This window comes from Aythya ferina, assembly GCF_964211825.1.
Source record: "Aythya ferina genome assembly, chromosome: W".
Classification (NCBI taxonomy): Eukaryota; Metazoa; Chordata; class Aves; order Anseriformes; family Anatidae; genus Aythya; species Aythya ferina.
In genome coordinates this window covers 14,703,729-14,716,806 of record NC_140313.1, presented here as the reverse complement: position 1 = coordinate 14,716,806, position 13,078 = coordinate 14,703,729, and the positions used below count along the sequence as shown (strand labels likewise).

At 42.7% G+C, this 13,078-nt stretch overlaps 1 protein-coding gene and 1 long non-coding RNA gene across 3 annotated transcripts in view; one reads left to right on the top strand and one right to left on the bottom strand.

Moving 5' to 3' along the window:
* Window positions 1-13,078, bottom strand: part of LOC311426277 (transcription factor RFX3-like) — a 201,563-nt gene that overhangs the window by 37,127 nt on the left and 151,358 nt on the right. For both annotated transcript variants that reach the window (XM_084502539.1, XM_084502540.1), the window contains 4 exons: window positions 10,420-10,541; window positions 3,815-3,927; window positions 2,893-3,008; window positions 2,096-2,250 (listed from right to left, as the gene is read on the bottom strand). In XM_084502539.1, coding sequence (XP_084358665.1) covers window positions 2,096-2,250; window positions 2,893-3,008; window positions 3,815-3,927; window positions 10,420-10,541 — 506 coding nt within the window. The remainder of the gene's footprint in view (window positions 1-2,095; window positions 2,251-2,892; window positions 3,009-3,814; window positions 3,928-10,419; window positions 10,542-13,078) is intronic.
* The window catches only part of LOC311426428, a 271,970-nt gene that overhangs the window by 166,722 nt on the left and 92,170 nt on the right, over window positions 1-13,078 (top strand). The window lies entirely within an intron of this gene.

Sequence of the window (13,078 nt, the reverse complement as noted above, 5' to 3'; positions counted from 1 at the left end):
AGCTGTATTGAAGGAGGATTGGGTGGTCTGTGCTTAATGAGTTAGAATCATAGAATCATTAAGGGGACTAACTACTAACTATTAACTACTCTTTCTGAGAATAGATTTCTCCTAATTTCCAACCTAAAGGGTTAGAAATGGCGAAGGCTGGAAGCTTGTGACTTCTAACAACAGGAAGAAGGCTCCTGCTCCACCTGCATATCTCCAACTAAAGAACAGGTTTGGCATCCTCAGAGCAGATGAGGGTCTGGGAAGTCTGTACAGTGAAGCATCCAAGCTAACTAAGCCTGAGCCATGCAGCAGTACCAGAAGGAAGTGGCAAGTGGTAACAACGGGAAACTCTGTGCTGTAGGGGATGGGGGACCACATCTGCTGACCTGACCTGCTGTGTTGGGAGGCTTACTATTTGCTGGGGGCTTGGATCTGGGATGTTGTAGAGATATTGCAGAGGTTTGTCCGGCCCTCGTACTATTACCCCTTATGAATCATCACCGACAATACTGCCAGGGGAGACCTGGAGCATAGCCAGTGTGACTACATGCACCTGGAGGCAATGGAAGAAGTTCATGGGGGCTCAGGCAATATCCTCCTTGATCCTTCCAGTGAGAAGGAAGGATTTGAGGAGGAATGGGAGGATCCTGTGGGTCAACAGTTGGTTGCCCAGCTGGTGATGACAATAGGGATTTGTTTTTTATGACCGTGGGGATCTCTCTTTAAGAATCAAAGACTGCTAAAGAGATGGGATCCACCTGACCAAGTGAGGCAAAAGCATCTTTACCAGCAGGCTGGCCAACCTGGTGAGGAGAGCTTTAAACTAGAAATGACAAGGGAGGTCCACAATCAAATGAGGAAGTGGTGGAATGGGTTGACAAGGAACGGGTTTAAGGTGTTATGGAAAAGAGAGAGCTTGTAATCAGAAAAACAGGGCTGAAGGGGAGACACTCTGCTGGATGCAATTCTTACAAACAAGGAAGAACTGTGGTTGGAGCAGCCTGGAAGGTTGTGGGCAGCCTGGGCTGCATTGACCGTGAGATGGTGGAGTTGAGAAACCTGAGAGGAGGGAGCAATGCAAATGGCAGGATCACATCTCTAAATTTCAGGAGAGCAGACTTTGGCCTGTGCAGGGACTTGTTTGGAAGAATCCCACAGGGTAGAGTCCTGGAGAGCAGAGGAGGGTCCAGGGATATTCAAGGATCACCTCCTCCGTGATCAAGAATGGTCCATCCCAGTGAGTAGGAAATCGAGCAAAGGTGGCAGGAAGCCTGTGTGGATGAACAAGGAGCTCCTGACTAAACTCAAACATAAAAAGGAAGCATATGGGATCCAGAAAAAGGGACAAGTGACCCAGGAGGAATACAGAGACACTGTCTGAGAGTACAGAGATGGGGTTAGGAAAGCCAAAGCCCACCTAGAGTTGAAACTGGCGAGGGATATGAAGGGCAACATTAAGAGCTTCTACGGGTGCATCAGCAGCAAAATAAAGACCAGGGAAAATGCGGGCCTGCTGCTGAATGGGGCAGGGATCCTGAAGACCAAGGACATGGGAAAGGATGAGGTACTGAATGCCTTCTTCACCTCAGTCTTTACTGGTAAGGACTGCTTTCAGGAACCCCAGGCTCCTGAGGCCAGAGGGAAAGTCTGGTCTGGGAAAGTTTTTTTTATATGTAATGCTAAAGTCTACTGAAGTCAGTGGAAAGACTGTCTGACATTAATGGACTCAGGCTCAGGACCATAGTGCATTTGCATCTGTCAGGTAGACTAGAGCCAGTGTGTAAAGGAACCCATTTTTATCTTAAAATTAATAAAAACTTAGACTTTGCAGTGACAAAAGCATCTTCCATAGGGAAATATATTCCAAAAACTTCTGGAGAGTTCCCTAAATGCAGTGAAATATCTAGTCTCCTTTCCTTTAAATACAGTGCTTACATCAACTCCAGTACACCTTCCTACTCAACAGAATTAAGGAAAGATGACACATGCTACTTTTATATCCTTCAAAATCATTCCCCAAAGTCTCACGTGATGCACAAAAACACCACCACATAAAACAAACCAAGCCAAAATTCTTATGAGGTGTTATCTGTGTTTAACTTACTAGGAATAGGTCTAAGGACATCAGGAATGAGAATCTCCACCAAAGCCTGGTACATCACATGGTCACAATTACAAATCCATTTCAGAATAGACTCATTTTTGCACAGAGTAATCAGTTTTCCTTTTGGAAGTCGACTTTCTATTTCAGTCAGATTGCTGGCGTGAATAAAAGTAACAAAAGAATAAATGAAAATGCATTTACATACAGATAAGAAAAGTACAATGGACTTTGCTTATTTAATAAAAACTTTGTAAAAGTCTCAGTTACATCCAATTGAACCTCTTTACCTTGTTCATATGAAACTGGGGAAAAATGGCCTCCAAAGTTCAGCTCCAGCCCAGAAATTATGCAGAGGTAGCATAAAAATGGTTCTTGGAATTTAAAAGAATGGGACAGTATACTGTGTAAGGATACTTTGTAGTCATCCAAACAAAGGAAAAAATGGAAGATGTATACAGTCATTTCAAGGCTTTGATTTGACACTTGCTGTTATATTATGATGATAGAGTAAAGAGAGACATTTACTGGCCTTGGTTAGTAAATCATGAGATCTGGAAACATGAATAAAACAACTAGTTTTGGAAGAGTCAGGAAGCTAAGTGAGGTTTGGCAGATTTCAGTGTTCTAATCCCCCCCAGCCGACACTTGCTGAAATGTTTCCTCTAACATCATCCATGTTTCCATCATCATGTTCTCCTAAAGTACCCTCTATTAAACAGGGCTGTTTATTAAATTATAAATAATAGTAAACAATATAATAATAAACTATTATTTATTTAAGAGTGACATATACTGACCTTGCTTCAATAATACCAGTGCCATCAGCTGGAGCAGAAGGAGAATAGCGCCAGAAAGTTTGCCACAATTTTTCTATCAGGCTAAACTGAAGATTCACAACAACATCCACTATTGCCTAAAACAATATAAAACAAGTGCAGATAATCTGCTACCATTTTTCTCCTCCAGCTCCTTCAAGTGGTATAGCTCTCCCCTCCCCTTAGTCAGTTTTCAGAAAAAGTAATAAAAATTTAGATTTATAAATAAACAACGTATTTTAATAACTTTTTAGCGATGAATTTTACTAGTGTGCATAGACAGATCAGTCCAAGTGAAAATAGAAAGAATTCTCCAGAAAAGAGCTTAAGGAAACATATCGGGTGACTTCATCTAAACAGAATTTTTAATGCTATTAAAAACACATAGGAAAATTGCTATTTCATTACTTTTTTTTACTTTTTTTTTTTTTTTCTGGCACCTTCAACAATAATTTTAAGACATTATTTAATATGAAATGTTAACAATCTTAAATAACTTGTTTCTTTAAAACTTGAAGAAAATAGCGAGCTTGTTTTTAACATAAATGTTAGAAATAATAATTTAATAATTTAATCTGTTTTCAACCCCTATAAACAAAAGCAAAGCTCTGCATATATCTAAAGTGTAATTTATCTAAAAATCTCCAAAAATATACATTATTATATTCCAGTCTCAGTATTCTATTACATATTTTTTTCTTTCCTGGTAAAGAGAGAAATTTCAGAGAAATCGTTTTTCCAATTTCATTTCTGATGAAATAAGCAAACTATTTGGTTAGCACATCAGATGTCAATAGCCTGCCTGTAATATGTTTTGTGTCAGTCATCCAGTTGTACTGATTCTCACTAGAAGACATGAATTTTCAATGAAGAATGATTTATGTGAATGCCTTTTTTCCCTTACCTCACAGTGCTCTCGATAAAGACTTTGCAATGATTTTATGTCTTCAAGAGCAGTACCATCTGGTAGAGAAGATATTTCAACTTCTCCAAACTCTGGAAGTACTCGAGATGTATCTGTTTCCATGACAACATAACAGAAGAAAACCATTGTGAATGGTGCCAACTACAGCTCAATTAGAAAAGATTTAAGAATGATGTAAATATATAGTCTAGAAGGTCATAATGCCCAAAGAGGAATGTCTTTCATATTTAATATATTTTAATGTTGCAAAAAAAATTGTTAACAAACCAGCTAGCTATTTTTTTTAAGCAAAAGGAAATGTTAAATTATTCTTGGCAGGTAGCAGATTAAAATGATTTCACAAATATACTGTATCTGTATATAAAAAAAAAAACAAACAACTAATATATTAAAGAATATGACAGGATAAAGCAGAATATAAGAGGTTAATGTTATTAAATGTTTTTTTTTGTTGTTGTTTTTATCAATTGAATAGTTTTTGTATTAACATGAATGCAAGGGTTTCCTAGACTCAGCAGCATATATTTATTTGAAATTTACAAGACTTTCAACTATAGACAACATGTACGTTTACTATTGCTCACAAATGTTTCTAAGAGATACACTAGTATCGGGCCGTGTGAGGGAATATATTGTCAACCAGGGAGAATGTGGAAGGAAAAATTCAAAAACGTGAACTACAGCCTAAGGTTCTCAATGATTTCAATAACAGCAAGGCTAGGCCAAAGAATGTGGATCTTCAAAATATCAATGTATGAACTCAAAACTAAGTGTACAATTACTGCAATAAGATATTTAATAGGCTTTTTTACTTTAGCAAATTACTAAATTACCATTTGTTTCCACAAATGGGAAATCAATAAGATCAGTTACATCAACAAATGCAATATATATATATATATAATATAATCCCATTTTATGTGCAGGTGGCAGAACACTGGAACAGGTTACACAGAGAGGTTGCGGAGTCTCTCTCCTTGAGGATATTCAAAAGCCTCCTAGACATGGGAAGGCTGGACCCTCCCCCACCCCCCACCCCCCCACGGGCAGGGACACCTCCCACACTAGGCTAGGTTGCTCAAAGCCCCATCCAACCTGGCCTTGAACACTTCCAGGGATGTAGCATCCACAACTTCTCCGGGCAGCCTGTTCCAGTGCCTCACCACCCTCATAGTAAAGAATTTCATCCTTATAGCTAATCTAAATCTACCCAATTCTCTATTAGTTTAAAATCTGTTGTGGTTTAACCTGGCAGGCAGCTAAGCACCAAACAGCCATACACTTCCCTCCCCGCCCCCCCCCCCCCTCCCCCCCAGGATAGGGGAGAGAATTGAAAATAAAAATCACAAAATGTGTGGGTTGAGATAAAGACAGTTACATAGGACAGAAAAGGAAGAGAAAATAATCCTGAGACTACTACTACTACATATAAATATATATACAACAAATGATGCAAAATGCAATTGCTCACCACCTGCCGACCAATGCCCAGTAACTCCCTGAGCAGAGATCTCCCCCCCCCCCAACCTTTCCAGTTTTTATCGTTCAGTATGACACCATATGGTATGGAATATCCCTCTGGCCAGTTTGGGTCAGCTGTCCTGGCTCTGTCCCCTCCCAGCTTCTTGTGCACCCCCAGCCTTCTCGCTGGCAGGACAGCATAAGAAGCTGAAAAGCCCTTGCCTCTGTGTAAGCACTGCTCTGCAACAACTAAAACATCAGCGTGTTATCAACATTATTTTTCTCCTAAATCCAAAACACAGCACATACCAGTGGCTATGAAGAAAATGAATTCTATCCCAGATGAAACCAGGACAAGATCCACCCCTTATTCCATACCCTCTACATCATGCTCAGGTCCCACTTTCCAATGCATCCCAATTAATCACCACTTTTCTGTCTTTTGATATATGCACACACAGATATCATTCCCTTAGTATATGGGCCGTCACTCTAAAATGTCTATTGAGTTCGTTTAGTCCATGACTCTGGGTTCCATCTATCATAACAATCCTTCAGGGCAGGAGAGATGGGGTGTGGTGTTGAATTGTTGCATGCTGAGGCCAGCTCTGGCTCCAACACCACTGTGCTTGTCTGCTTCTATCACTGCTGCACTTCACTCAGTTCCATCAAAATACATTCTTCATTAATCTGGTTGACTCTTACTGTAATACTGATGTTGGGACATATAGCAACCATAGTAGTGATTACATGCAGTATTATACAGCAATTAACATAATACAATTCAAATCGTGGGCTATTCTCTCCCAACATCAAATCCCCTTGAGGTACGCTCCGGACCTCCCCATCCCTCTGTGTTACCCACCAAGTGCACCCAGGTCCCTGAGCAAAAGCAATCCCACAGATAGGTTTGCCTTTGCTCAAGGCGGGAATAACCCAGACTGTCTTCCACAGCATGTTCTTTATCCTCCATACCAGGGAGGCTTTAAACGCTTGGCTTGTTTGTTTGCTTGTTTGGCTTGTTTATTTGCAGCACATATTTCGCATTCATAGATAACCTGTGCAATGGTGCTCACGGTCAGGTCCACCCATCGATCACGAGCCCATCTATATGTTGCATCTCTGCCTTGATGGCCTGAGGTGTCATGGGCACACTGAGCCATAAATAATTCACCCTTATGTTGCCAGTCCAGATCCACCTCAGCCATTTCAATCTTAGCAGCCTGATCCACCTGCTGGTTGTTTTGATGTTCTCCAGTGGCCCAACTCTCAGGTACATGAGCATCTACATGACATACTTTTACACCCAGGTTTTCTACCTGGGCGGCAATAACTTGCCACAATGCAGCAGCACGGATGGGTTTACCTCTGCGCTGCCAGTTGCTCTGCTTCTATTGCTGTAACCACCCCCACAGGGCATTTCCTACCATCCATGAATCAGTATAGAGATAGAGAATTGGCCATTTTTCCCATTCAGCAACTTCTAAGGCCAGCAGGATGGCCTTCACTTCTGCAAACTGGCTCGATTCACCTTCTCCTTCAGCTGTTTCTGCAACTCGTCGTGTAGGACTCCATACAGCAGCCTTCCACTTCCAATGATTTCCCACAATATGGCAGGACCCATCAGTGAAGAGGGCATATTGCTTCTCATTCTCTGGTATCTTGTTATACAGCGGGGCCTCTTCAGCACGTGTCACCTCCTCCTCTGGTGATATTCCAAAATCTGCCTTCTGGCCAGTCTGTGATCACTTCCAAAATTCCTGGGCGACTGGAGTTTCCTATTTGAGCTTCTTGTGTGATCAGTGCAACCTACTTCCTCCACGTAGCATCAGTTGAACATCCAGCCCAGCACCGGCAGTCGAGGTGCCAAGAGGAGCTATGCTTCAGTACCAGACACTTCTGAAGCAGCTTGAACCCCTTCATATGCTGCCAATATCTCTTTTTCAGTTGGAGTATAGCAGGTCTCAGATCCTCTGTATCCCTGACTCCAAAACCCTAGCGGTTGACCTTGACTCTCCCCTGATGTTTTCTGCCAGAGGCTCCAGGTGGGGCCATTCTTCCCAGCTGTGGTGTAGAGCACATTTTTTGCCTCTTGTCCTGCATGGACTGCCTAAGGGCTACTGCATGAACTATCTCCCATTTAATTAGTTCAAAGGCATATCATTGCTTAGGGCCCCATTTGATATCATTCTTCTTCCAGGTCACTTGATAGAGTGGGCTTACAATCAGACTGTAATTTGGAATGTGCATTCTCCAAAAACCCACAATGCCTAAGAAAGCTTGTCTTTCTTTTTGCTAGGTAGTGGTGACATAGATGTTATTTCGTTGATCACATCCACTGGGATCTGACGATGACCATCTATCTTGCCATTTTATTCCTGAAAAATGGATCTCCTGTGCGGGTCCTTTGACCTTACTTTGTTTTATGGCAAAACTGGCTTTCAGAAGGATTTGGACTATTTCCTTCCCTTTCTCAAATAATTCCTCTGCTTTGTCACCCCAAATGATGATGTCACTGATGTACTGCAGGTGTTCAGGAGCTTCCCCCTGTTCCAGTGCAGACTGGATCAGTCCACTGCAAATGGTAGGGCTGTGTTTCCACCCCAAGGCAGTTGATTCCACGTGTACTGGATGCCCCTCCAAGTAAAAGCAAACTGTGGCCTGCACTTTGCTGCTAGAGGGATGGAGAAAAATGCATTAGCGATATCAGTTGTGCCGTACCACTTGGCTGCCTTTGATTCCAGTTGTATTGAAGTTCTAGCATGTCTGGCACTGCAATACTCAGCAGTGGTGTGACTTCATTCAGGCCACAATAATCCACTGTTAGCCTCCACTCTCCAATAGGCTTCTGCTCTGGCCATATGGGACTATGAAAGGGTGAGCGAGTTTTGGTGGTCACTCCTTGGCTCTCCAGTCAACGAATTAGCTTATGGATGGGAATCAGGGAGTCTCGGTTGGTGCGATGTTGCCGCTGGTACACCGTTGCGGTAATGTATTGGCACCTGTTTTTCTTTAACCCTGAGCAAGCCCACAACAGAAGGGTCCTCTGAGAGACAGGGCAAGTTAGACACATTTTATTTTCTTCCGTCTCCAAGGCAACTTTACCAAAAGCCCACCTGTACCTTTTGGATCCTCAAAGAACCCTCTAAAAGAACCTCCTAAATCCAAAACATGGCACATACCAGCCACCATGAAGAAAATTAACTCTATCCTAGCTGAAACCAGAGCAAGACCATTATGCCTTGTCCTATCACAAGTCTCTCTCCATCTTTCTTATAGGCCCACTTTAAATGTTGAAAGGCTGTGATAAGGTATCCCTGGAGTCTTCTCTTCTCTAGGCTAAACAACCCCAGGTCTCTCAGCGTGTCTTCACAGAACAGGTGTTTCATCCCTCTGATCATTTTTGTAACCCTCCTCCAGACCCACTCCAACAAGTCCATGTCTCTCTTGTGCTGGGGGCCTCAGAGCTGGATACAGTACTCCAGGTGGGGTCTCACAAGGGCAGAGTAGAGGGGGAGAATCCCCTCCCTCAGCCTGCTGGCCACTCTTCTTTTTATGCAGCCAAGGATTCTGCGCAACCTGCTCTATGTGTCCCTGCTTGAGCAGTGGAGTTGGACCAGATGATCTCCAGAGCTCCCTTCCAACCTAAACCATTTTCTGTGATTTTGTGAGATTCTGCGTGAATTGGGAAGCCAGTGAAAATTACTAAGCTTTTAGGGTAGGATTTTCAACCTGCATTTTTTTTTGTATAAAATGCTTCATGGAAATTGCATGGTAGATTTAAAATATATTGCAATGCTAATAGTCTTTTCACAGTTTTCATTTTATATCTGTATGATGCATATTAAATATTGCATGTCTTACAATATATGATATTAAGCTCCTTTCAGTAACTTTTTTGTTCTGTTATCAGTGAGTGTTTTAAACAGGGCAGCATAACTAAAAATAATTATTGTATTTGTATGACGATGTTCATGGCTGTATGGGGTTTATGTGGCAAGGTTTTGCCAGCAGGGGGCTGCAGGGTGGCCTCTGTGAGAAGAGACCAGGAGCTGCCCCCATGTTGGACACAGCCTGTTCCAGCTGCCTCCAAAAGGGACCCACTGCAAGCCATACAGCAAAGCTGGTGGCACCTTTGTGAAAGCATAGTTAAGAAAGGTTTAAAAACAAACAAACAAACAAAAGAAACAACACTGCACGGCAGCTGTGTAATAGAGGAGTGGAGTGAGAGAAACAACCCTGTAGACACCAATGTCAGTGAAGAAGAAGAGGGAGGAGGTGCTCCAGGTGCTGAAGCAGAGGCTCCCCTGCAGCCCATGGAGAAGATCATGGTGAAACAGGCTGTCTTCCTACAGCCCATGAAGGAACACATTGGAGCAGATATCCACCCTGCAGCCCGAGGAGGACCCCACACTGGAGTAGTTGGATATGGCCTGAAGGAGGCTGTAGCCTGTGGAGAGCCCACGCTGGAGCAGACCCCTGGCAGGAACTGCATCCTATGGATAAGAGCCCATGCAGGAGTAGGTTTTCTGGCAAGAACTGCAACCCATAGGGGACCCATGCTGGAGCAGTCTGTTCCTGAATAACTGCGTCCCATGGGAAGGAACCATGTAGAAGCCGTTTGTGAAGGACTGCACCCTGTGGGAGGGGCCTCTTGCTTGAGCAGGGGAAGAGTGTGAGGAGGAAGGAGCAGAAGAGATGAAATGCTATGGACTGAACACAACCTCCATTCCCCATCCCTCCCCCCTCCCCCCCCAGCACCAGGGGATGGAAGGCAGAAGAATCAGGAGTGAAGTTGAGCCTGGGAAGAATGGGGGGTAGGGGGAAGGTCATTTTAGTTTTGGTTTTAGTTCTCACAATCATACTTTGTAATTAATTGGCAATAAATTAATCTTCCCCAAGTTGAGTCTGTTTTCCCCATGATGGCAATTGGTAAGCAATCTCCCTGTCCTCTATCTTGACCCTCACGCTTTTTCATTGCATTTTCTTCCACTGTCCTGCTGAGTAGGGGGAGTGAGAGAACAGCTTGATGGCACCTGGTGGCCAGACAAGGGTTAACCCGCCACAGTGGCGATAATGGATTTTACTTTATTTATACAACAATACAACACATCTTTTCATACCTAAAAACTGTCGATGATGTTGACTTTGGGCAATTATAGTTTGTTCAGCAGATGTGCCTGTTTGTTGACCACTTCCTGTGAAACCATCTGCAACTCCATCCACTTTTTGCACAGGCTTGTACCTACAAAAATATCAAATACAAAATTATCCTTTATGTTTACTTTTTCATAAGTGCAATATTACAATCTGTTCTGCCTTATTTCTCAGTCTCAAAATGCAGTTTTGCTAGTTTAGATACAAGTAAAAATTAACATCAGAATAATTGTAGTAAGGAAAGCCAGAACATTGGCAATGCAAAATTCATATAGCTGATAGCACAGCACAACTACCTATTTCTAGTGGAATTTAGTTTAAAAACTACGACCTAAAGCTCATTTATACTAAACAGAATCAAAATCTTTCCTTTTCCAAAGAACTTAAAGTCCCAGGAATCAAGTAGCTCAAAAATAAGTTTTCATCACCTTAAAAAGGGCCATACTACTCTTTGGAGACAAAGGAAATGAAATAATTTTTAAATGCAACAAACTTCTCATGAGCTCAGAAGGTCTGAGAAGACTACTCAGACTTAAACTCTTCATATGTTGACTCACAAAAGCTTTTATGAAGGATAAAAGGAACAAAAAGGCTAGTAGGAATGCTGGCTTGGATGGTCAGATTCTAAGAGCATCACACTGACAGGCTGAAGATCCAGCTTGCAATTCCGCACACATCTAAAAATTAATTCTGTCCCATTGCACTGTGCAGATTATAAAGCTTTGTACTAACTTTAGGAAGGTCAACACATTCCACTCTGGAAATTCTCCTCTCAAGAAGCAGTTGAGTCAGCTCTGAGCATGTTCTCATTTTGATCTTATTAAACAGATACTAGTAATGCTCCATGTAACTACTTAGATTTTAGCTTATGAGAAAGATCCCATAATAATCAGGCATCCAAAATTCTGGGCATTCCTGACATTTTAACTATACAATAACATAGGACATGTGATATTATGATAGCGTGCTCCCCACCCCCACCCCCCACCCCATACTTCTCATTGCCCAGAGAAGTAGTGTATGCTGCATCCCTGGAGGTGTTCAAGACCAGGTTGGATGAGGCCCTGGGCAACCTGATCTAGTGGGTGGCATCCCTGCTCATGACAGGGGGTTTGGAATTAGATGATCTTTAAGGTCCCTTCCAACCCAAAGCATTGTATGATTCTATGAAAGTGAATGAGTGCTGTGAGTATGCTTCACTGGTGGAGACCAGATAATGCTAAGTGAGGATGAAGCAAACAGCTGTTGGGGTCCATGAGTTTTCTCAAATTCAGGACCTGACCCAGCAGATAAGCCCCATTCTCTCACCAGCCGAGTAGCTTATTGGGCTGGGGCGATAGACAGACACCATGGAGCAGGGTGAACCCTCCATAGTCCCTATTAAATCGCTAAGTGAGGTCTTTATAGCTGTCACAAAAGCTGTTTGCATACAGGCCATGCACAAACAAGAGACCCATAATGTCCCACTATCTGCTACAGGAGATTTTGCAATGGTAAAGTCACTGATGAGAGAAGCCCTGGAAATTCTTAAACCATACTTAGTTGAAAAATGAGATGAGATCAAAAGAGACACAGAACATAATGCAACACAAGGTGACAATGCGCAGAATGTCCTTAAGCAACTCCCTGCATGGGCAGAATTAATGCACTGCATTGTTAAACATGAAAAATGTGCTGGGAGGAAGCACCAGCTGAAAAAAAAAACAACAAACAAACAACTGAACACCTGCAGAAGAGATCATAAGGTGAGGAGACCTGTAAAAATGGGAACAGAAACTGAACTAATGGAAAATAATTCTAGAAACCTGCAAGTGCAATCTTGAGAACAGAGAACTGAGTTATGGAAAAAAGCATTAGCTCTACGCATTCCCAGAACTGCAATGCAAGGTCAGCCTACTGCCATTATCTTGAGTCTGATCAAAGCATTCCACACAGGAGATACCAGCAAAAGGAGGTATCGTATTTCAGAGAACCATAGAATCATTAAGGTTGGAAAAGACCTCCAAGATCATGTGGTCCAACCATCCCCCTACCACCAATATCACCCACTAAACCATGTGCCTAAGCACCAAGTCCAGCCTTTCCTTAAACACCCCCAGGGACAGTGACTCCACCACCTCCCTGGGCAACCCATTCCAGTACCTGACTACTCTTCCTGAGAAGAAATTTCTCCTCACTTCCAATATGAACCTCCCCTGCAGTAACTTGAGGCCATTCCTTCTTGTTCTATTGCTGATTATCTGTGAGAAGAGGCCGACTCCCAGCTCCCCACAACTTCCTTTCAGGTAGCTGTATAGAGCAATAAGGTCTCCCCTGAGCCTCCTCTTCTCCAGTATAAACAACCCTAGCTCCCTCAGCCATGTGAGAAACGTGGTATATATGGTACAGAAGAGTGTCGAGTAGCTTGTGAACCCGTACTACTCAGCCAATGAGGAAACAGGGGAGGTGATCAGGCGTCTGGTAATGTGGAATAAAAGGTTATGATTTGTTTACTAAAATGCGCTCCTAATTGACAGGATGCCTGCCATTGCAATCACGAATAAAAAAGCTTCACAGAAGATCCTGTCTGAAGAAAATTATTTGAGATTTTTCTCACAGCCGCTCCTCATAAGACTTGTTCTCTAG